General features: G+C 44.1%; 1 protein-coding gene across 2 annotated transcripts; it reads right to left on the bottom strand.

The window, feature by feature from the left end:
- Positions 1–284: 284 nt before the first annotated feature.
- Positions 285–25,458, bottom strand: LOC102146388 (olfactory receptor 7D2). 2 transcript variants are annotated; one of them, XM_005587862.5, is made up of 3 exons: positions 25,326–25,458; positions 23,303–23,424; positions 285–1,382 (listed from the first exon to the last, which is right to left on the bottom strand). In XM_005587862.5, the coding sequence occupies exons 2-3, from the start codon at positions 23,377–23,379 to the stop codon at positions 431–433; spliced, it is 1,029 nt and encodes a 342-aa protein (XP_005587919.2). In that variant the 5' UTR covers positions 23,380–23,424; positions 25,326–25,458; the 3' UTR covers positions 285–430. The 2 variants fall into 2 exon arrangements, 1 of the variants encoding a protein (XP_005587919.2); XR_012428338.1 differs by lacking the exons at positions 285–1,382; positions 25,326–25,458 and adding an exon at positions 16,843–16,973 and having other exon boundaries at positions 23,303–23,426.
- Positions 25,459–25,544: the final 86 nt, after the last annotated feature.

Below are 25,544 nucleotides of genomic sequence, written 5' to 3'. Positions count from 1 at the left end.
AAGGTCAGGAGTTCGAAACCAGCCTGGCTAATATGGTGAAACCCCATTTCTACTAAAAGGCATGTGGTGGCGGGCGCCTGTAATCCCAGTTACTCGGGAGGCTGAGGCAGGAGAATCACTTGAACCCGTGAGGCAGAGGTTGCAGTGAGCCGAGATCACTCCGCTGCACTCCAGACTGGGCGACAGAGCGAGACTCCGTCTCAAAAAAAAAAAAAAGAAAAAAAAATTGCCTTGTGTTCACTATTTGGGTAATCAGTACGCCAAAAGCTCAGACTTCACCCTTATGCAAATGCATGTGAAGAAATCTGCATTTGTATCCTCAAAGTATAAAAAAAATTATTTTTTAATTTTAAAGAGTGAGAATTTCAAAATAAAACCTTTTTGTCATTGGTGCTCACAAAACTAGTTAGTCCTGGGGCCGAGGGATCCATCACAGACAAGGAGTTGCCCTGCTGAGGAGTCTCCCCAGGGCCCCCTTCACATCCTTGTTCCTCAGGCTGTAGATGAAGGGGTTCAACATGGGAGTGACCACCGTGTACATCACCGAGGCCACGGAGATGTTCTGGGAAGAGTGAGTCACTGCAGAAGTGAAGTGGACCCCAATGCCTGTCCCATAAAATAAAGAAACGACGGAGAGGTGAGAGCCACAGGTAGAAAGTGCTTTCTCTTTTCCCCCAGATGAGGACATCTTCCTTATGGATGAAGCGATTCGTGAATAAGAGAAAATGATCCCAAGGAGGGGAAAAACGCCCAGCACACCCGTCATAACATATATCAACGTGCTGTTCAGGAAGGTATCAGAGCAGGCCAGCTGGAGGATGTGTGTCAGTTCGCAGAAAAAATGTGGAATTTCAAAATCTTTACAGAAGGTTAGATGCGTCATCAGAGAAATATGGAGGAGGGATGTCATGACACCAATGAGCCACGTGACAAAAACCAGGAGGCCGCAGAGGCGGGGGTTCATGATGGTTACATAGTGCAGGGGGTGGCAGACGGCCACAAACCGGTCATAGGCCATCACAGTCAGGAGTAGCGTGTCCAGAATAGGAAAAAACATGGAGAAATAGACCTGGGTGAGGCAGTCCATGTAAGAGATGGTTTTGTTCTTGGTCTGGATGTTCACCAGCATCTTGGGGACGATGCAGGTGCTGAAACAGATGTCAACCCAGGACAGGTTGGAGAGGAAGAAGTACATGGGGGTGTGGAGGTGGGAGTCAGAGCTGATGGCCAGGATGATGAGCAGGTTTCCCAACACCGTGATCAGGTACATGGACAGGAACAGCCCAAATATGAACGGCTGCAGTTCTGGATCCTCAGAGAGTCCGAGAAGGATAAACTCTAAAAATCCTGTTTGGTTTTCTGCTTCCATGTAGCTGATGTATCTACAAAAGAAGAGGTAATTAGTCAGGCATGGTGGTGGACACCTGTAGTCCCAGCTACTCGGGAGGCTGAGATGGGAGGATCACTTGAGCCCAGGACTTTGCAGCTGCACAGAACTATGTTTGCACCACTGCACTCCAGCCTGGGCGATAGAGGGAGACCTGTCTCAAAAAAAAAAAAAATAAATAAATAAATAAAATAAAAATAAAACTATGTATATATGTATTTATTTTAAAATATATATTTATTTAAAAATATACATATATATTTATTTATTTAAAAGGAAGCGGTAACAGAAACATCAGTTAGCACCCAACAGGCATCCTTCATATAATAGAAATGTTGTCCATACTATTGTGATTTATGGACTCATTTTGTCTGATCTTTCATACATAAGTGGAATTCTAAAAAATGAAGTCTCATCCCAACCAGCCACATATTTAATTATTTAAAAATTAATTATAGGCCGGGCGCGGTGGCTCAAGCCTGTAATCCCAGCACTTTGGGAGGCCAAGACGGGTGGATCACGAGGTCAGGAGATCGAGACTATCCTGGCTAACACGGTGAAACCCCGTCTCTACTAAAAAATACAAAAAACTAGCCAGGCGAGGTGGCGGGCGCCTGTAGTCCCAGCTACTCGGGAGGCTGAGGCAGGAGAATGGCGTGAACCCGGGAGGTGGAGCTTGCAGTGAGCTGAGATCCGGCCACTGCACTCCAGCCTGGGCGACAGAGCGAGACTCCGTCTCAAAAAAAAAAAAAAAAAAAAAAAAAAAAAAAAAAAAATTAATTAATTATATTCTGTATACTCAACATACACAATATAATACATGTTATGAGATACATATAGATAGTAAAATGGTTACTGTAGTGAAAGAAATAAACATATCCATCATCTCACATAGTTACCCATTTTCTTTATAGCAAGAACAGCTACAAGCTACTCATGTAGCATAAACATGAGTATAATCAACAACACACTGTTATTGATTATAATTCTCATGGGGTACACTGGATCTCTAGACTTGTTTATCCTATATATCTGCTACTTTGTATCCATTATCCTACATCTTTCTCATTTCCTCCCCCAGCCCCACCCCTCCTCTGGTAAGCACTGTTTTATTCTCTCTTTATATTTGACTTAAAAAAATATTCCACATAGAAGTGAAAAAATGCAATATTTTTCTTTCTGCATCTGACTTATTTCACTTAACATAATGGCCTCCAGATTCATCCACATTGTGGCAAATGGAAAGATCTATTCCTATTTTATTATTCAGTGGAATAATATTCCATTGTGTAAAAATATATATGTGTACATACACACACACACACACATATATACACACACATACATATATACACACACAATGGAATATATATACACAATGAAATAGATATACGCACACAAATATATATGTACATACGTATCACATATTCTTTATCCATTTGTCCATCAGTAGACACTGAGGCTGTTTCCGTATCTTGACTTTTGCAAGTAACGCTGCAATGAACATGAGCATGCAGATACCTTTGCGAGTGGCAATTTCATTTTCGTTGGATACACATCCACAGGAGGGATTACTGGATCATATTTAATTTCTTGTTATTTTAAATTTTTTATTTTTAATTTCTTCTTATTTTTGAGGTCTTTTTTATTTTTATTTTTTGAGAAAGAGTCTCAACATTTTAATTTCTTTTTTCTTTTTATTTTTTGAGACAGATTATCTGTCGCCCAGGCTGGAGTGCAGCGGTGTGACCTCGGCTCGCTGCAACCTCCGCCTCCCAAGTTTAAGTGATTCTTGTGCCTCAGCCTCCCGAGCAGCAGGGATTACAGGTATGTGCCACCACCCCTGGCTATTTTGTTTTGTTTTGTTTTTCTTTTTGTAGAGACAGGGTTTTACCTTGTTGACCAGGCTGGTCTTGAACTCATAGCCTCAAGTGATCCAACTGCCATGGCCTCCCAAAGTGCTGGGATTACAGGCGTGAGCCACCACACCCGGCCTCTATGTTTAATTCCTTCAGGAACCCCCACACTATTTCCCATAATGGCTGCTCCAATCTACATTACCACCAACAGGGCACCAGGGGTTCCCTTTTCTCCGCACCCTTGCCAACTCTTGTCTTTTTAATAATAGTGAATAGTTAGTTAATAGTTAGCTAATAATAGAGCCAATTGTTAGCTAATAGGTAGTAATCGTTAATAATTCTAAGATCAGGCATGGTGGCTCACACCTGTAATACCAGCACTTTGGGAGGCTGAGGTGAAAAGACTGCTTGAGGCCAGGAGTTCAAGACCAGCCCGGGCAGCACAGTAAGACTTGCTCGTTACAAAAAAATAAACAAAAGGAGCTGGGCATGGTGGCATGTGCCTCTTGTCCCAGCCATTCAGGAGACTGAGGCGGGAGGATCGCTTTGAGCCGCAGTGTTCGAGGCTGCAGTGAGCTGAGATTATGCCACTGTAGTCGAGACTAGGTGACAGGACGAGACCCTGTCTTTAAAAAAAAAAAAAAAAAAAAAAAAAACAAAAACAAAAAAAACCAGAAAAAACAAAAAAAATCATCCCGTGAGTCACAGAAAGCGACTCTGACCCAGCGGAAGTAATTCTTCCCACTGCCCCGGAAGCCACCGACGGGAGCAGGCAGCTGGGTTGCGGGGGCGGCCCTGGAATAGGGGACCCAGCTGCGCTGGATGCGGGGCTGACGAGAAACGACTAAAGTTCCTTGGGAAGCAAAGTAGAATTTCGTAAGAACAAAATGGATGAAGAGAAGAAAACCTACGGTGGCTGAGAAGGCCCTGATGCCGTGTATGTCAAACTGGTATCACCTGAGGGCCATGAATTTACTGTAAAGAAAGAACATGCATTAACATCAGGCACGATAAAAGCCATGTTGAGTGGCCCAGGTCAATTTGCTGCGAATGAAACGAGGAGGTCCATTTTAGAGCGATCCCTTCACATGTGCTATCAAAAGTATATGCATGTGGCCGGGCGCGGTGGCTCACGCCTGTAATCCCAGCACTTTTGGAGGCCGAGGCAGGGGGATCACGAGGTCAGGAGATTGAGACCATCCCGGCTCACACAGTGAAACCCCGTCTCTACTAAAAAAAAAAAAAAAAAAAAAAATTAGCCGGGCTACTCAGAGGCTGAGGCAGGAGAATGGCGTGAACTCGGGAGGCGGAGCTTGCAGTGAGCAGAGATTGCGCCACTGTACTCCAGCCTGGGCAACAGAGCAAGACTCCATCTCAAAAAAAAAAAAAAAAAAAAAGAAGAAGTACAAGGTTCACTAACAGCTCCACCGAGATTCCCGAATTCCCAATTGCACCTGAACTTGCACTAGAACTGCTGATGGCTGCGAACTTCCTAGATTGTTAAATAAAATAAATTATAATAAACTGTTAACTCTTTTCGTTTAATATCTGCAGTTCAGTTAGTAATTTTTCATATGTAGCGTGTTGCCTGTATGCAGTTGAACTGTATAAAGTTCATTGCGAAGCAGATTATCTTCTGGTTTTGCATAGCAATCAAAATTGAAATTTGTTTGCTACCTCAACAAATTAAGGACATTTTCACAAGCTTAGAAATAAACAAATATGCCAATTTGCAGGAAAATAATAATAATAATTCTGAAAGGTGTGAGGAAATATCTCATAGCTAACCACCCACATTAAATATCTATTTTATAACATCCCAAGCGAAATAGAATTCTAGAAAATGGACTCTCTAATCCCGACCATCTATCTTAACACTGATTTTATAGCACCCCTATTAGATGGTCAAGGAGTTTCTTAATGGGACATGATAAACATGTGCTTTCTGATAGGATTCACTGGAAACAGCAAAACATCACTTCTGTGGGATTCCTGCCAAAGATGCAGAACTTTAAAGAGTAGGGAACATCACACAAACTGAGCTTGAGGGGCACAATATCTCACTTGTGCTCTTCAAAATGTCTGTTCCACAAAATACAAAGAAATGCCAGGCATGGTGGTTTACACTTGTGATCCCAGCACTTTGAGAGGTGGTGGGAGGATCGTTTGAGCTTAGGAGTTTGAGGCCAGCCTAGGAAACATAGTGAAACCACTTCTCTACAAAAAATACAAAAATTAGCTGGGCATAGCGGCACATGCCTGTTGTCCCAGCTACTTGGGAGGCTGAGGCAGGAGAATTGCCTGAACCCAGGAGGTTGAGGCTACAGTGAGCTATGATTGCACCACTGCACTCCAGCCTTGGTGACAGAACAAGACCCCATCTCAATTTAAAATATATATATAGAAAATGTTCCAGATTAAAGGAGGCAAAAAAGACATGTGAATCAAATGTAATGAATGACTTTAGTCTTTCTTTTGCTATAGATGACATTATTGGGATAATTAAAATATAAATGAGAAGAAACAAAAAAATAAAATATAAATGAGCTCTGTAAATTTTATAGTATTATATTAATGCTATATACTAATTACTATAGTAATACTATAGTATATAGCAAATAGTATATTATATAGCTATAATACTATACATAATATAGTATTAATGCCAATTTCCTGATTGTGATCATTGCACTGTAGTTATGTGAAATGTTTTTATTTTGTTTTTTGTTTTTTGACAGGGTCTGGGTCTGTTGCCCAGGCTGAAGTGCAGTGGCACAATCATAGCTCACTACAACCTCTACCTCCTGGGCTTATGCGATCTTCCCACCTCAGCCTCCTGAGTAGCTGTGACTACAGGTGCTCGCCACCACACCCGGCTAATTTTTGTATTTTTAATAGAGATGGGGTTTCACTATGTTGGCCAGGCTAGTCTCAAACTCCTGACCTCAGGTGATCCACCCATCTCAGGCTCCTAAAGTGCTGGGATTACAGGCGTGAGTCACTGTGCCCGCCCAGCATTATTTTTTACTTAAATATTTAGACAAATACACCATGAAGCCTGATGAACCTGAAGTTTCTTTGTGGTAAGTCCAGATCACATTCTAGAAAATTTTACTTTATCCTGATATTCCCTAAGGCTTTGTACTCATCATGGAAAGCTGAATGAAGGTTAAAAAAAAAAATCACATGTAAGACCAACAAGAAATCTGCAAATTAATCTCATGTTGACGACAGATGCAAAAGCCTGAAAGGGGAGTGAAATGAAGTTATATTTTGGATAAAATAACACACTCCATTACTAATGAATGTTTATCCTAAGAGTGCAAAAAAATTTAATATCGACAAGTCAGATAACAAAGTATAAGCATGAATAGAGCAATGCAGAAAAAAACAGTTTTAAAATAAGCTAAAATTCATTTAATAAAATGTAACAGCCTGGCTGGGTTCTGTGACTCCTGCCTGTAATCCCAGCACTTTGAGAGGCGGAGGCAGGAGAAATTCTTGAGGCCAGGAGTTTGAGACAAGCCTGGACAATAAAACGAGACCCTTACCTCTACAAAAATAGATTTTTTAAAAAATTAGCTACTTGGGAGGATGAGGCAGGAGGATTGCTTGAGCCCAGCAAGACCCTGTCTCAAAAAAAAAAAAAAAATTTCAATTTAAACACAATTACAACTAATCAGTGTCATCAGCTTTCTTATGTATCTGCAAACAGCCATGAGAAAAGATAAGAGAATAAAAAGTCCACTCACAATTGCAATGACAATATATGTAACATCTGGTGCAGAGTGAACATTTAGTACATACTTGTTTTGTTTTGCTTTGCTTTGTTGATTTTTTTTTTTTTTTTTTGAGATGGAGTTTTGTTCTTATTGCCCAGGCTGAAGTGCAATGGTGCAATCTCAGCTCACTGCAACCTCCACTTCCCAGGTTCAAGAAATTCCCCTGCCTCAGCCTCCCAAATGGCTGGGACTACAGGCACACACCACCATGCCTGGCTAATTTTGTATTTTTAGTGGAGACGGGCTTTCACCATGTTGGCCAGGATGGTCCCGATCTCTTGACCTTGTGATCTGCCCGCCTCGGCCTCCCAAAGTTCTGGGATTACAGGCATGAGCCACCGTGCCCGGCTCATATACTAGAGAAGAACAAGGGAGGTGTTAGCAGATGGACTGAAAGAATGTGCTCAAGGAAGTGGCAGTTCCTACTGACATGGAGAAACTCACTAGTTTCCAGAACGAAAGGCCATCAGAGGTGGAGGTGACAGAAACAATTGCAATAGAATCTTTTTTTTTTTTTTTTTTCCCTTTTTTTGAGACAGCGTCTCACTCACTCTGTCACCCAGGCTGGAGTGCAGTGGTGTGATCTTGGCTCACGGCAACCACTGTCTCCTGGGTTCAAGCCATTCTCCTGCCTCAGGCTCCCTAGTAGCTGGGATTACAGGCATCCGCCACCATGCCCAGCTAATTTTTGTATTTTTAGATAAGATGGGGTGTCACCAAGTTGGCCAGGCTGGTCTTGGACTCCTGGCCTCAAGGGATCCACCTGCCTCAGCCTCCCAAAAGTTGCAATGTCTTAGAAGACATATATAACCAGGTAAGGGAACTCTAGAGACATTTAAAAAAATCATCATGAGACTTTATCAACCCTTTTACCTCCATCTCTTCCTTCCTGCACTACTTTTTTAATCCTTTTCACACACAGTACTCACAAGGATAGCGTGAGTCACTCAACTGACCATTGCTTGGAAAAAAAAAAATGTTGGTATGACGTCTTCCTCCCCTGACTGTTGAATGCTGAAGACAGAATCTAGCAGGGAAAGACGGGCAGAAGGAACTTGTCATGAAGTCATCCTGACTCTCCTCTCTAAGATGCACGAGTGTGGCGTCAGGAAACTGTCCAGGTGAGGGGTTCTAGGGAAGTATTTATGATTTCTCAAGCCCCAGGGAGCTGATGTCTCATCGTTCCTCATTAAACTCACTCTTACAGTGATGTTCTACTCTCCAAGCCATTCGGCTCCCTTGGGATCAAGAGCAAATGGCAGAAAGCCATCATGTGCTCTAATTCTGTTTCCAAGAAGGCAGATCTGAAGCCAGGTGAGTCTCTCTGCACCTCCCACCCCTTGGGGCCTCTTTAGTCTTGGAAGAGCTTTCATCACTATTGGTTTGGCTTTGAGATAAAGAGGTTCACAAAGACCTGTCTCTCTGTAATCCCAGCGCCTAAGGGTCTCAAAGTAACACAGAATAAAATAGAGATGCAACTATTTCAGTGAATCCCTTGTGATCGCATTGGCTACAGGGTGTTAAACAGCCTGTGGATATGTAGTTAAGTCCTGTTGAGAAAGAGAGAGTCAACCATTGTGAGATATAGCAAGGTTTCTCTTCAAACAGCCTGTTCAGCTTCTTATTCTCTAATTCCAGGTACCTCCCCCCCCCACACACACACTTTCTTCTCCTTTTCTTCTCTCTGATTTTGCTACATGCCCAGACATGCCACAGCCCCAGCTCGCATTTCTTTCCTTGTTTAAGAATAGGCTAGCTGTCTAGTTCTCTGTAGATGACCCCTTCCTCCTCTCCCCTCTCTCCCCTTACACGTCCACCTTATCTAAGACAGTTTAAATGTGTGGCCAATCAAGTCTAGTTTAGATTGTGCCGTCTGACCGCAGCCAATGGGGAAAGGACACAAAGTCAAGAGTTGCCTTAAGAATAAAAGCTTCTACTCTCCTTTGTTCGGGGTGCTCTGATAGCAGCCAGCCCTACAAGAAGCACCCTTCTGCGTAGAAGTAAATTTGCCTTGCTGAGAAATCCTTTGAGTGCTCCTTTTTCTTTACGACTCCAAGCTTTATTTCTAACAACCACGTAAAATGATGCTACAGGGCCAAGCAAAATAAAGGCTGAAGAATATCCATCACATTTAATGGCATGGAAAACATTGGAAACAGTGTTCTGGGTGGAGTGATGGGGAAAATTGCATTGAGGGCAGGTTTGGAAGGAACTCAACAATAAGAAAAAAGTTATTTTCAATTTTTAAAATAATGGTAAAATATACATAACATACAATTTACCATCTTAACCATTTTAAGTGTACTGTTCAGTGGCATTAAGTATATTCACAATGTTAAGCAGCCATCACCATCCTCCATATTCAGAATCTTCTCATCTTCCCAAACTGAAACTCTGTTCCATAACACTCGTCCCCCATTCACCCTCCCTAGCCCCTAATGAACCACCATGCTACTTCCCGTCTCTATAATTCTGACTGCGGTACCTACCTCATGGACGGAAGTATGCAGTGTTCGTCTTCTTGTGACTGACTTATTTCACTTAAGTAAAATATTGCCAAGGTTCATCTATGCAGTACATGTATCCGAATGTTCTTTCTCTCTCTTTTTTTTTTTAGTGAGAGTCTTGCTCTGTCACCCAGGCTGGAGTGCAGTGACAATCATAGCTTATTACAGTCCCAAAGACCTGAGATCAAGCAGTCCTCCCATATCAGTCTCCCAATTAGCTAATTTATTTTTAATTTTTAATTTTTCTATTTATTATTATTATTTTATTATTATTTTTTATATTATTATTCTGAGATGAAGCCTCACTCTTTTCGCCCAGGCTGGAGTACAATGGCCCGATCTCAGCTCACTGCAACTTCCACCTCCGGGTTCAAGCGATTCTCCTGCCTCAGCCTCCCGAGTAGCTGGGATTACAGGTGTGCGCCACCATGTCCGGCTAATTTTTGTATTTTTAGTAGAGATGGGGTTTCACCATGTTGGCCAGACTGGTCTCCTATTCCTGGCCTTGAGTGATCTTCCCCCCTCAGCCTCCCAAAGTGTTGGGATTACAGGCGTGAGGCACCATGCTCAGGAGAATGTTCTTTGTTAAGGCCACAAAATATTCCATCATATTGTATGTATATATACACATTCTGTTTATCCATTCATCTGTCAATGGCCGGCAGATCTTTTAAAATTAAAATTAAACATAAGAAAATCTGTGTGGTTTGCAGGAATAAATTTCGATTACTTCAAACATACAACAAAATGTGGTAGGCCGGGTGCAGTGGCTCATGCCTGTAATCCCAGCACTTTGGGAGGCCGAGGTAGGTGTATCACCTGAGATCAGGAGTTCGAGACTAGCCTGGCCAACATGGTGAAACCCTGTCCCTGCTAAAAATACAAAAAAAGAAATTAGCTGGTCATGGTTGTGGGCGTCTGTAATCCCAGCTACTCAGGAGGCTGAGGTTAGAGAATCGCTTGAACCCAAGAGATAGAGGTTGCAGTGAGCCGAGATTGCGCCATTGCACTCCAGCCTGAGTAACAAGAGCGAATCTCTGTCTCAAAAAAAAAAGTGGTAAATATTTTTCTGAAATATAATATTTTAATATAAAATTATTAACACATTATTTCATTTTTTTCATTTGTTTGTTTTGGCGCAGTCTCACTCTGTCACCCAGGCTGGAGTGAGTGGCACAATCTCAGCTCACTGTAACCTCTGCCTCCTGGGTTCAAACTATTCTCCCATCTCAGCCTCCTGAGGCGTAGTAGCTGTGATTACGGGCATATGCGCCATCACACCCAGATAATTTTTGTATTTTTAATAGAGATGGGGTTTCACCATATTGGCCAGGCTAGTCTCAAACTCCTGGCCTCAAGTGATCCACCCACCTTGGCCTCCCAAAGGGCGGGGATTATAGGCGTGAGCCACCATGGTTGGCCATTTGGGGGTAATCTTTTTAACTGAACAGAAGTAATTGAAGTAATTTGCAACTCTACTGGACAAAAATCATTTGCAATTGATTAATTCCCCGTGGGTTGGCAATGACTTCACAGAGTCCGGATCTCAAGCAAACAAAAGAACATTGTCTTGAGAAGGAAAGAACTAGCTAGGCCTATCAGACAATGCTTCAGTGTGATACTGAACGGAAATGTGGTCATCCTTTTGCTTCATTTAAAAGGTTTAGGTAATTTGCTTCTTAATACAAAGGATGGATTAGAAGACAAGAGGGTGATGGAACAAGAGATCGAGCTGGAGCAAAAAACAGGAGCCAGATCACAGAGGACACTGGAGTTTAGGTTTCCTTCTGGAGGAATATAAGAGCACTGGGTGTTTTTTTAAAAGAAAACAGGCCGGGCACGGTGGCTCAAGCCTGTAATCCCAGTACTTTGGGAGGCCGAGACGGGCGGATCATGAGGTCAGGAGATCGAGACCAGCCTGGCTAACACGGTGAAACCCCGTCTCTACTAAAAATACAAAAAACTAGCTGGGCGAGGTGGCGGGCGCCTGTAGTCCCAGCTATTTGGGAGGCTGAGGCAGGAGAATGGCGGGAACCCGGGAGGCAGAGCTTGTAGTGAGCTGAGATCCGGCCACTGCACTCCAGCCTGGGTGACAGAGTGAGACTCTGTCTCGAAAAAAAAAAAAAAAAAGAAAAAGAAAACAAATGTGTACCATGGATGTCCCCCGCAGAATGGGCAGGAAGGGTGCCAGGCTATCTACAGCCCAGATGACAGATCATGTGGACTTGAATCAAAGCAGCATTGGTGGATGTTCTAAAAACATAAAGTCTATTAAAATGGCATATAATTCTTGCTATATATATGTATACATAATTTAAAAATATATATAAAAATATACATTTTTTTTGAGATGGAGTCTCGCTCTGTCACCCAGGCTAGTATGCAGTGGCACAATCTCTGCTCACTGCAACATCCACCTCCTGGGTTCAAGCGATTCTCCTGCCTCAGCCTCCCAAGTAGCTGGGACTACAGGTGCCCACCACCATGCCCGGCTAAGGAATTTAAAAAAAAATTTTTTTTTAATTTTTAAAAGAAGTTATCTAGTTTTCTAGTTTCCTAAGCACCTTTTTTTTTTTTTTTTTTTTTTTTTTTTTTTTTTTTTTACATAATTTGCCTTTTATGACTTGACTTGTGATATGTCTGTATTATGAACTAAATTCTCATATTGATGTTGGTGAAAAGAATCAAAGTCTGTAAAATATTTGAAGAGATTTATTCTGAGCCAATATGAGTGACCGATGGCCCATAACACAGCCCCAGGAGATCCTGAGAACATGTGCCCCCAAAGTGGTCAGGCTACAGCTTGGTCTTATACATTTTAGGGAAACATCAATCAATACAAATAAGATGTACATTGGTTCAGCCAGGTGCAGTGGCTCATGCCTGTAATCCCAGCACTTTGGGAGGCCGAGGCAGGTGGATCAGGAGATTGAGACCATCCTGGCTAACATGGTGAAACCCCGTCTCTACTGATTAAAAAAATATAAAAAAATTAGCCGGGCATGGTGGCGGGTACCTGTAGTCTCAGATACTCAGGAGGCTGAGGCAGGAGAATGGCGTGAACCCGGGAGGCAGAGCTTGCAGTGAGCCAAGATGCGCCACTGCACTCTAGCCTGGGCGACAGGACTATACTCCATTTCAAAAATGAAAAACAAAAAACAAAAGAAAAATTAAAAAAATAAAAAAACAAGCCTCTGTAATCCCAGCACTTTGGAGGCCGAGGCGGGAGGATCACTTAAGGCCAGGAATTCGAGACCAGCCTGGCCAACATGGCGAAACCCTGTCTCTACTAAAAATACAAAAATTAGCCGGGTGTGGTGGCATGCACCTGTAATCCCAACTACCTGGGAGGCTGAGGCAGGAGAATGGTGTGAACCTGGGAGGTGGAGCTTGCACTGAGCCAAGATGCGCCACTGCACTCCAGCCTGGGCAACAGAGCAATACTCCATCTCAAAAAAAAAAAAAAAAAAGATGTACATTGGTTCAGTCCAGAAAGGTGGGACAACTGGAAGCCGGGCTTCCAGGTCATATGCAGATTCAAAGTTTTTCCAACTGGCAGTTGGTTGAAAGAGTTTTTCTATCAGACCTGGAATCAGGCCGGTCGTGGTGGCTCATGCATGTAATCCCGGCACTTTGGGAGGCCGAGATGGGAGGATCGCTTGAGCTCAGAAGTTTGAAACCAGACAGGGTAACATGGCAAAACCCCATCTCTACAAACAACAGAAAAATTAGCCAGGCATGGTGGCATGTGTCTTGTGGTCCCAGCTACCCAGGAAACTGAAGCAGGAGAATCACTTGAGCCTGAGAGGCTGAGGCTGCAGTGAGCCATGATCATGCCACTGCACTCCAGCCTGGGCAACAAGGTGAGACTCTGTCTCAAGAAAAAAAAAGTTTCCAGGGGAAGTATTATGATAGGACAGAGAGAAGGGAATTGATTAGGTTGTATGCTTTAAATATGTGAATTTCCCACATGTTCATCACATCTCAATAAAGCTGTTCCCCTTACTTAGATTCTTGCAATAATACACTGGCCTTGTGGCCAACTGCAGAAAAGAATGACCACTGTGTCTTTTCTTTCCTATATCCAAGCCCCTTCTGTGTAACTGAGCGCCCTTCCACCTTGGGCTCACCCATGATTGCACTGGCTGATGGGGTGCAGGCACACCCGATACAAGCTCTGCTGGAAGACTCCAGCAATGTGTGAACAGGCCTTACCCAGATGGCTCGGGGGATGAGACATTGAGCGAAGAACAATAAACATTTCCGCCCCACCTAGAAAATGACTGCAGAAGCCAGTCAAGAGAACTCTCAGGCCAAGCACAGCCCAAACTGTCAAACAACAAACGCTAAATAAATGGTGGTGGGATGGTGGTAGTGTTTGAGAGACGGGGTGTCACCGTATTGCCCAGGCTGGTCTTGAACTCCTGGACTCAAGTAATCCTCCTGCCTGGCCCCCAGAATGCTGGGATTACGAGCCACTGAGCCCAGCCTGGTCGTTGTCTTAAACCACCATGTTTTGGGGGGCTATGAAACAAAAGCTCATAGAAACAGGACCCTTCATTGCATTCCACAATTGGGAACCAGGTACCTTGCTCAACTGCAAACTTCATCAAATATCAATTGGTTTCCATCAATTTTCAACTAACATTTACATTGAATCTGATAGACTAACAGATAGATATATATGTGTGAGTCAGGTGCAGTGGCTCATGACTGTAATCCCAGCACTTTGGTAGGCTGAGGCAGGAGGATTGCTTGAGCCCAGGAGTTTGAGACTAGCTTGGGCAACGTAACAAGACCGCGTCTCTACAAAAATAAAAAATTGAATTAGTCAGGCATGGTAGTGTGTGCCTATAGTCCGGGTGCTTAAGAGGCTGAGGTTGGCGGATGGTTTAAACCCAGGAGGTTGAGGCTGCAGAGAGCTATGATCATGCCACCGCACTCCAATCTGGGCAACAGAATGAGACCGAGTCTTTTAAAAAAAAAAGAGAAAAAAGGAAATGTGTGTGTTCTACAAATCTGTCCCATAGTACCTTTCAAGTCTGCCTCCTACTCCAAAGATTGTCTTTTATCTACAGAATGTAATATACTGTCATTTTTTTGGTGCCTTTGCACTCAGGATTAGCATGCTTATTTGTGCTTCTGAACTCTTAATAATCCTACACGGCAGGCCTCGGTGGCTCACGCCTGTAATCCTAGCACTTTGGGAGGTCGAGGTGGGTGGATTGCCAGAGCTCAGGAGTTCGAGACAGGCCTGGGAACACAGTGAAACCCTGTCTCTACTAAAATACAAAAAAATTAGCCGGGCATGGCAGCGTGTGCCTGTAGTCCCTGCTACTTGGGAGGCTGAGGCAGGAGCACCTCTTGAACCTGGAAGACGGAAGTTGCAGTGAGCTGAGATTGTGCCACTGCACTCCAGCCTGGGCAACAGAGCGAGATTCCATCTCCAAATAATAATCATCATCATAATCGTCATCCTTCTACACTGAGCTTGCATCATCTCTTCTACTTTGATTTTCTTGATGGCCCCAAGTTCAACATCTTCCTCATCTGGAGTCTCCCAAATGGATTCACCCACCATACTAGGTATCTTTATTTACTGTTGATCTCTCTCTTCTCCTAGACCTTTACTCCCTTAAAGGCAATACTTTGTCTTATTGATCTTTCTTCCCAAAACCTAGTTAAAAGTGTAAGGCACTTAGCTAATATTCGTTGGGTGTATAGAGTATGTTCCCTAGCAGGGAAGAATTCCTGAGTGGATTGGATGTTACCCAAAGGTTACGCAAGACAGAGACAGTCCTTGCTGGAGAGGGTCCAAGAACTGAAAATAAGACTCAGACAAGCAGACTGTGTTCCTGTAATTAGAAGTTCCCTCCAGAGACTGTGTGACACTTTCTTTCTGAGAATTGGCAGGGAAGTGCAACGAGAAGCAACTGTCATGGGCCACTGAGGTTGCCCATGGAATTCATTATTGGGATGGAGAAATTGGGCACAGAGGGACCAGTTATGCCGGTTCCCAAGGCTCATTTTAAAAATGGTCGATTTTACTCAATGCTGAGAGAAAGTACTCTCTTCCTCTTGGGCCCAGCCTCTAGGGTACACATTCTTTTTCTCAGCCCTGGCAATAGCCAGCGAGTCATTGCTATTTCTTCACTCATGAGCCTTGGAAAACTTCTGACCAAGGCTTGCTGAACATTCAGCATTTTCACTCAGGGATGTAAACTGCCCTGACTACCCACCCAAAGTCCTGTGTGGAAGCACTGCAAGGGGGAAATGAAGGGATTTCAGGAAGCCAAATGGAACACCACGAGCCCCTATGTCATGAACTCTGAGCCCAACAGATTCACTGGTTGACGAAGGCATGAAAGGGGTCAAAAGGTGAAGCAAGAGTTGAATGGTAGAGTAAGCACTTGATACTGATCCCAGTTTCCAGCTGGTGAGTTGACTCTTTGCATCTGTCTCTTTCTCTGCAGAAAGTAAATGACTTTTCAGTGTTGCTGGGAAGACTGGTCGATCTATGTAAAAAGAGCTCCAATCTGCCATCTTCTCGGGTGAGGGAGAGAGAAATTATCACCAATGTTAGGTCAAAATAACTGTCAAGGCCCAAGGCTGGTATAATCCCAGCACTTCGGGAGGCTGAGGTGGGTAGATCACCTGAAGTCAGGAGTTCAAGACCAGCCTGGCCAACATGGCGAAACTCTGTCTCTACTAAAAACACAAAATTTCGCCATGTGTGGTGGTAGCGGGCGCCTATAATCCCAGCTACTCCTAAGGCTGAGGCAGGAGAATCGCTTGAGCCCGGGAGGCAGAGGTCACAATGGAGAAATTGGAGCAAAGAGAGAGACAGAATTTTAAAAATCTAGAGAAATAAATATAAAGAAAGAGAGAAAGAGAGATGGAAAGGGAAGAAAGTAAAACCACTTAGCTAAGGAAGCTCAAAAATGAAAATGTGGATCATGCTACTGTACTCCAGCCTGGGTGACAGAGCAAGACTCTGTCTCAAACTAATAATAACAATAAACAACAATAATAATAATAATCAGCTTTTATTCTGAACTCAGGAAAGTAGCAGTGGGCTAAAGATAAATCAAGGAACTCATGTTGCTTAAATGTAAGGGCTTTTCTTGGGCAAAAGATTAAGACCTTGGAGGCCAAACCAGAGAGAAATGAATGGACTGGAAGAAAATGCAGATCAAACTGCCCTTGAAAACAGAAATAACTGTCGGGTTTTGACAAGCGTTTTTCAAATCTTGCAACCTGAAAACCAAATACAGCGAGAGAAGCAGGGTCTCATGAAGCACACTGGAATTGCTCTTGTCATGACAGAAAGAAATGCTTGGATGATTCCTCAGTAAGCATTCTCAGCCCTCTTCTGTTTTAGGAGAAACTGAAATGTACAGGAAAGCTGCCTCTTGAGGATTTCTGTGTTGATTGTTTCCTAAAAAGATAAAGTGGCCAAAAATGAGTATACACTCCTGTCTCTACTAAAATATTAAAAAATTAGCCGGGCGTGGTGGCGGGGGCCTGTAGTCGCAGCTACTCAGGAGGCTGAGACAGGCGAACCGCGGGAACCCGGGAGGCGGAGCTTGCAGTGAGCAGAGATCGCGCCACTGCGCTCCAGTCTGGCGACAGAGTGAGACTCCATCTCAAAAAAAAAGTCTACACTGGCCGGGCGCGGTGGCTCAAGCCTGTAATCCCAGCACTTTGGGAGGCCGAGACGGGCGGATCACGAGGTCGGGAGATTGAGACCATCCTGGCTAACACGGTGAAACCCCGTCTCTACTAAGAAATACAAAAAACTAGCCGGGCGAGGTGGCGGGCGCCTGTAGTCCCAGCTACCTGGGAGGCTGAGGCCGGAGAATGGCGTGAACCCGGGAGGCGGAGCTTGCAGTGAGCTGAGATCCGGCCACTGCACTCCAGCCTGGGCTACAGAGTGAGACTCCGTCTCAAAAAAAAAAAAAAAAAAAAAAAAAAAAAAAGTCTACACTGTACACTGCACAGGTTGAATGCGTCAATCCCATCTGTCTATTCCCCTCCTCAACTTTACTCTTCCTCATAGCATTTATTCTTCTCTGCATTTACTTTTCTTCCTAGTGTTTATATATTTGCTTGTACTCTGGCTCCAAAGTTTAACATCAAGATTACTACGAATGGGACCAGTTTTGTGTACAGCTGCCTTGCCAAAGCCTATGAATACCCGGACGAGAAAGTTAGCAGTTAACTCCCAGTGTTTATGAGAATGTAGTATGACATTGCTGGCATTTTAATGTAGCTGATAAAAGTCGTTGTTTTGTAAGTGATGGAGGTAAAATGGGTTATCCATTCTGACAAGGTCCCTAAGTACAACATACCCTGCCACCAAACTGATGGCAACTCTTAGACCTTCTCAAGAAACACAAATACCCTCACACTCACAGCTCCAAAGGGACTAGGGATCTCTGGTCTAAAAAAAACCCAAATTCAAGCCAAGACACACACTTAACAATCCCCCAAGGGCTTTTACAAAGAAGAAAGTTAGCACAATACATTATTTTTTATATATATATATACACACACACACATTATTTATATATATTTTATATATATATATATATATATATATTTTTTTTTTTTTTTTGAGACAGAGTCTCGCTGTGTCACCAAGGCTGGAGTGTTGTGCTGAATGGCAGTAGCTGCTTCTCCACATGGCAGAAAGAGGGCTGAGCAGACCTTGTGAGGGCACGAACACCATCTCCAGCAACACAAGAGTCCAGGGTCTTCACAGCCATGAGGTCCCCGCCGGCCCTCCAGGCTCAATCTCAATCTCGCCATTTTCCTTCCTGGTAACTAAAAACAATGGCCAAAGCTCCATCATGGAGCTTGGATTCCTATGCGATTGGGTTCTGCTTGCAGCAGCAGGTGGTTTCAAAACAACCTTTTAATGGCATCAGACCCACTTGTTATCACTGCATGGCTGCTGATGGGTACCTGAGACATCCTCTTTGTAGGATTTCCTTGTTCCTTAGGCAGGGTTTCTAATGAAATAACAGGATGTGGAGGGGAGGCCATGTGTGGGGATGTCAGTTACTGCATCTTGAAGAAATCAGGCTTGGGGATGGGAGCAGAGAAACACATCGCCCTTTCCAGTTGTTACACAAAGCTGTGCACAGCAAGGTTTATTACCACTACACCCATCTCTCCCTTCACTCCTCCCTGGGTGGCCAGGGCAGGCCAGGAGGCAGTTGTGTTACTGGCTTAGGGGACCGCCACATTCAGAGCAAATTCAAGCTACATTGGGCAGAAGCACCTGTTTTCCTAAGAACCTCAGACATCTGGATTTTAAGGAGTCACTAAATGGATTTGACAGATGAAGAGGACAGAAGAGTTAGTGAACTTTAAGATATATCAGTAGAAGTCATACAAACTGGAAAACAAACACATTAGAAAAATGAAACAGGAACTTCACAGTCCTGTGGCACAGCTAGAGTTTCAAAAGGAGAAAATGAGGAAGTAAACAACTTAGGAAAATTCCTGAGAATTGAAAACAGGAACTCAAACAGACACTTACAAACCAATGTCCATACTGCAGGGGCAACATGATTTCACCTACGTCATCTTAGGATCCTTGCTGGGCCCATCAATTACACTGACATATGATTAAGTTAACAAGATAAAAGCATACACATGTATTTGTTTAATGAAAGTTTTATGTGGCATTAGGATCCTCATAAGGAAATAAACCAGAAAAACAGTTAAGAGCCAAACATTTATATACTGAATTGGACAGACAAGCAAACTGCGCTAATGGGATAAAGCCAAGGGTGTGGGCTAGGGTGGTTAATCAAGTAGAGAAATGGCTAAGAAGTCTCAGTGTAATGAGGTTGCTTTGGATAGATCTCCTGTGCCTCAACTTTGCACCCTTGATGCTAAGAATGCTGTCTTCAGGCTGGACGCAGTGGCTCACGCCTGTAATCTCAACACTTTGGGAGGCTGAGGTGGGCATATCACCTGAGGTCAGGAGTTCAAGACCAGCCTGACAAACATGGTGAAACCCTGTTTCTACTAAAAATACAAGAAGTAGCCGGGCATGGTGGCAGGCTACTCGGCAAGTACCCAGCTACTCGGGAGGCTGAGGCAGGAGAACTGCTTGAACCCAGGAGGCGGAGGTTGCAGTGAGCCCAGATCGTGCCACTGTACTCCAGCCTAGGTGACAGAGCGAGACTCCATTTCAAGAAAAAAGAAAATCATCAACATCAGTATGATTCACAATAGCCAAGAGGTAGAAACAGCCCAAATATTCATCAATAGATGAATGAATAAAACGTAACACATACATGCAATAGAATATTATTAATCCATAAAAGGGAATGAAATTCTGATATATGCTACAACATGGATAAGCCTTGAAAACATTACTTTTAAAGAAATAAGGCAGATGCACACGAAACAACATGTTTTTTTATTCTACTTCTGACAAAATTCATGGACATTACCTACAAGTTACCAGGGGCTGAAGGCAGAAGTGTTGAGGAGTGATTGCTTAATGGCTACAGAATGTTTTGGAATGAAGAGAAAGATCTGAAAATGGATAGTGGTGGTAGCCAATATTGTTAGTGTACTTAATGCCACTGAGCAGTACACCTAAAAAATGATTAAAATGGGGCCAGGCACGGTGGCTCTACACATGTAATCCCAGCACTTTGAGAGGCCGAGGTGGGTGGATCACGAGGTCAAGAGATCGAGATCATCCTGGCCGACATGGTGAAACTCCATTTCTACTAAAAATACAAAAATTAGCTGGGCATGGTGGTGCACACCTGTAGTCCCAGCTACTCAGGAGGCTGAGGCAGGAGAATCGCTTGAACCCAGGACGTGGAGGTTGTAGTGAGCCAAGATTGTGCCACTGCACTCTAGCCTGGGTGACAGAACGAGACTCCGTCTCAAAAAACAAAAACAAACAAACAAAAATAAAAACGGTGAATCTCATGTTATGTTTATTTTACCACAATTAAAAAATTATGAAGAAATAATGGCCAAATACCTCCTTGTGAAAGACAGTGACTCACAGATCTAAGAATCTCAAGGATCCCCAAGCAAAGCAAATGCACAGGAAACTGCAAGACACAGAGTCAAACTGTTGAAAACCCAAGATAATTATCTGAAAAGGAGCCAGTGACAAGCAACACATTACACACAGGGGAGTAATGTTAAGAATAACGCTAACTTTTAGTCAGGAACAGTGGAGGCCAGAAGACAAAGAAATGACCTCTTTAAACATATCCAGGCCAGGCGCGGTAGCTCACACCTGTAATCTCAACACTTTGGGAGGCCGAGGGCCGGGCAGATCACCTGAGGTCAGGAGTTCAAGACCAGCCTGGCTAACATGGTGGAACCCTGACTTTACTAAAAATACAAAAATTAGCCAGGCATGGTGGTGCAAACCTGTAACCCCAGCTACTCAGGTGGCTAAGGCACAAGAATCGTTTGAACCTGGGAGGTGGAGGTTGTAGTGAGCTGAGATCATGCCACTGCACTCCAGCCTGGGCAACAGAGACTCTGTCTCAAGAAATAAACTAAACTAAAATAAATAAAATAAAATAAAAAATAAAATAAAATAAAATATAAAATAAAATATCCAGCCAAAGTATCTCCAAAAACTAAGGTGAGGAGGCTTCCAGGTAACTAAAACCAATGGCCAGTGAGTTGTAAGCAACCTCCCCAAATCTCCTCTCAAATGCTATGAAGTAAGTCCACAATTACGAATCTTCTACACAAAGCTATACCTTCAACACTGCCTTTAAGACATAGAGAATGCCAAAATTGCAACATAACTATGAGTACAATGAGAAAAAGCATTAAATCTTAGCAACATGGTCCCACACATGCCCACCCCAAGGCTCTGTTAGGTAAACTGCAAGAAAGAGGAACAGCTGGTGGGGGGCCTGAGACAGAGCCGGAGCAAGACCCTCAGACTCATCTACCCTTAATTTGAACATGCAAAAAAAAAAAAAAAAAAATCAAAACCCTGGCCACTCATAGGAGAACTGCAGGAAACAGACTTAAAACTATGTGTCTTTTATGGGCCGCAGCAACTGTGTCTCACGCTGCTAATAAAGGCATACCCGAGACTGGGTAATTCATCAAGAGGTTTAACGGGGACTCCCAGTTCCACATGGCTGGGGAGGCCTCACAATCATGGTGGAAGGTGAATGAGGAGTGCTGTCTGAATAGCCCACCCCTTAATTTGCATGTAATTAAAACTGGGTATAAATACTGCTAGCCAACAGCCTACGTGCTGCTACTCTGGGCATACTGCCTGAGTCAGCCCTGCTCCACAAGGGGCAGCCACTCTGCCGTGCCCTGCTGCTTCAATAAACACAGTTTCTTTTACCACCAGCTGGCTCTTGAATTCTTTCCTGAACAAAGCCAAGAGCCCTCCTGGGCTAACCCCCAATTTGGGGGCTCATCTGCCTTGTATCGTCAGCAGAAAAATGTTAACTCAAAGAATCAGAATGAAAGAGCAGAAATCAAAGCCACCATAAAGAAATGGAAGAATGCCTTTGATAGGCTAAGCAGTCATCTGAACATGGCCAAAGAATCAGTAACATGAAGAGGCACACCACAGAGCGGGAGAAAATATCTCCAAAACACAGGTCCAAAGGGCTCCCATGCAGAGTATACAAATCAGTCGGACAAGGAAGGCAATGTGAGTATCCTCTTGTCTAACTCCACACAATTTGTTCGAATATAAACTGTCGAAAACTGGCAGCGTCCGCTGAAAATGAACAAATGTATCTCATACGACCCAGCCATGTCTGTCCAGGGTATGCACTCAAGAGAAATACAGGTACTGTGCACGACCAGAAATATTCAAATGTGCTGATAGCAGTATTCATCACAATAACCCCAAACTGCAAAGTCCAACGGTCATCAATACAAGATGCTGTGATGAATTGTGGAATGTTCAAACAAAGGAAAAGAATAAATTGTACTAGTTAGAGACACAGAAAACAATATGTATCATCTCATAAAAATATTGGGCAAATTAAAACAGATAAAAGGAAAAAATAAAGAATGCATACTCTATGGTTGCTTTTGCACAGGGCTCAAAAACAGAAAGCCAAGCCATACTGTCAGAGTCAGACTACTGGTTACCTACAGAGCAGAGTGTGTAATTTGGAGGGAAAAATGAGGTATCTGGAATACTGGTAATACTGTCTTGACCTGGTGATTACGTGGAAGTGTTCAGGTGAGTGTTCATGTGGTAACTGGTTTGTACAATTTTGAATTAAGCACATTTCTCGCTTTTTTTTTTGTAACGGAGTCTCACTCTGTCGCCCAGGCTGGAGTGCAGTGGCACGATCCCACCTTACTGCAACCTTCACCTCCCAGTTTCAAGTGATTCTCCTGCCTCAGCCTCCTGAGTAGCTGGGATTACAGGTGCCCACCACCATGCCCGGCTAATTTTTGTATTTTTAGTCTCTACTAAATACAGCAGAGTAGAATTTAAATATAAATTCAGTGTTGGATAGGCTGGTCTCGAACTCCTGACCTTGTGATCCTCTAGCCTCGGCCTCCCAAAGTGCTGGGATTACAGACGTGAGCCACCACGCCTGGCCGAATTAAGCACATTTCTATATGTATGTTACATTTCAATAAAAATCTGTTTTAAAACACACACACAGGATTATTATACAACCACTGTAGAAATGACTCTGGCGTTATACTGATAGGATACACATGCAGAGACCATACAACCCACAACCTCACACTCCTGGAAAAACTTACGAGTGCTCCAGAAGGCACGTACACCTTACAGCAGCACTGCTCATCATCAGGAAAAATGGGAAAATCCGACTGTTCATTAGCAGTTCAAAGCAGAATAGTGGGATGACAATAAAAGGATCAGTCTGGAAGTGAAAATGAAACTACGATTATATTCATCAGTGTGACTCTCTCCCACACCACTCCTCCTCCTACTTAACCTGGCTGCCATTACATTTCACTTGAATTCTGCAATGGCCTTCCAACTGGCTTCTGTTCATATCTCCTCCCTCTTTAGCCTCTCCATCCAGAAGCCACTGTGATCCTTCTGAAAATTGAAATTGGATAGTTGGCCGGGCGCGGTGGCTCAAGCCTGTAATCCCAGCACTTCGGGAGGCTGAGACGGGCGGATCACGAGGTCGGGAGATCGAGACCATCCTGGCTAACCCGGTGAAACCCCGTCTCTACTAAAAAGTACAAAAAACTAGCCGGGCGAGGTGGCGGGCACCTGTAGTCCCAGCTACTCGGGAGGCTGAGGCAGGAGAATGGCGTGAACCCGGGAGGCGGAGCTTGCAGTGAGCTGAGATCCGGCCACTGCACTCCAGCCTGGGCGACAGAGCGAGACTTTTTTTTTTTTTTTTTGAGACGGAGTCTCGCTCTGCCGCCCAGGCTGGAGTGCAGTGGCCGGATCTCAGCTCACTGCAAGCTCCGCCTCCCGGGTTCACGCCATTCTCCTGCCTCAGCCTCCCGAGTAGCTGGGACTACAGGTGCCCGCCACCTCGCCCGGCTAGTTTTTTGTATTTTTTAGTAGAGACGGGGTTTCACCATGTTAGCCAGGATGGTCTCGATCTCCCGACCTCGTGATCCGCCCGTCTCGGCCTCCCAAAGTGCTGGGATTACAGGCTTGAGCCACCGCGCCCGGCCGAGACTTTGTCTCAAAAAAAAAAAAAAAAAAGGCCAGGCGCGGTGGCTCAAGCCTGTGATCCCAGCACTTTGGGAGGCCGAGGCGGGTGGATCACGAGGTCAGGAGATCGAGACTATCCTGGCTAACATGGTGAAACCCCGTCTCTACTAAAAATACAAAAAACTAGCCGGGCGTGGTGGCGGGCACCTGTAGTCTCAGCTACTTGGGAGGCTGAGGCGGGAGAATGGCGTGAACCCGGGAGGCGGAGCTTGCAGTGAGCCGAGATCATGCCACTGCACTCCAGCCTGGGAGACACAGCGAGACTCCGTCTCAAAAAAAAAAAAAAAAAAAAAGAAAGAAATTGGATAGTTGTCACTCTTCTGTTCAAGATCTAGTTAACTAGCCAGACACACCTGTGAACCGAGTCTCTGATACAGCTCTGACCTCATCATCCACGATGCCCGAACTTGCCTCACTCCACCACACCTGCCCCTCTGCTGCTGCATGGCTGCCCCAAGCACAATTCCTTTTTGTGGCCTTTGAGCTGCCAAGGGTGCTCTTCCCCAGATTAAGGGCGCGTGCTTCCAGTTCCTTGACATCTCTGCTTCAATCCCAGGCTTTCCCTACCCACCCGATAGCTTCCTTCAACCTACATGCTGCCTCTCATCACCATAGTTGTTTCCACTGCATTTACCACCATCTGATACACAATATATTTACTGGTTTATCAGGTGCCCCACCCCAAATAGAAAGTAAGCACCACCAGGGCAAAAATCTGCAATCACTGCTATAGACCCTGGAGACCACAAAACTGTGCCTGCACCGGGCATAAAGGAGGTATAAGCTCCGGAGGCAGACAACAGGGGTCAAAGGCAAACACTGCCACCAGCTAACAGGCTGACCTCAGACAAGTATACCTCAACTTTCTTGCCTCAGATTCCCCATATGCAAAACAGAGATGCTGACAGTACCTGTCACCTTGAGCTTTTGTGAAAACTAACATATCTCTAAGTCAAGAAAATATAAACAAAGAGTTGAAATACAATGTGAAAGATCGGTGTAACCGGATGAAAAAACCGATATCCCACAATTAAAAATATACATATTCTACCCACATGTTTAGGTAGTAGTTATACAACTCACCAATGGGCTGGGTGTGGTGGCTCACGCCTGTAATCCCAGCACTTTGGGAGGCCGAGGTGGGAGGATCACGAGGTCAAGAGATTGAGACCATCCTGGCCAACATGGTGAAACCCCGTCTCTACTAAAAATACAAAAACTAGCTGGGTGTGGTGGCGGGCGCCTGTAGTCCCAGCTACTCAGAGGCTGAGGCAGGAGAATCACTTGAAGGCAACATAGGGA

This window comes from Macaca fascicularis, chromosome 19 (genome assembly GCF_037993035.2).
Source record: "Macaca fascicularis isolate 582-1 chromosome 19, T2T-MFA8v1.1".
In the NCBI taxonomy this organism is placed as follows: Eukaryota; Metazoa; Chordata; class Mammalia; order Primates; family Cercopithecidae; genus Macaca; species Macaca fascicularis.
Note: the sequence above shows the minus strand (reverse complement) of the source record. Positions and strands in the feature narration are given on the sequence as shown.

Coding starts and splice junctions, on each gene's coding strand:
- LOC102146388 (XM_005587862.5), bottom strand. CDS start 23,379: ATGAACAGTCGGATTTTCCCATTTTTCCTGATGATGAGCAGTGCTGCT. Junction 1,383..23,302: donor ACGTGCCTTCTGGAGCACTC/GTAAGTTTTTCC, acceptor CTTCTTTTGTAG/ATACATCAGCTACATGGAAG.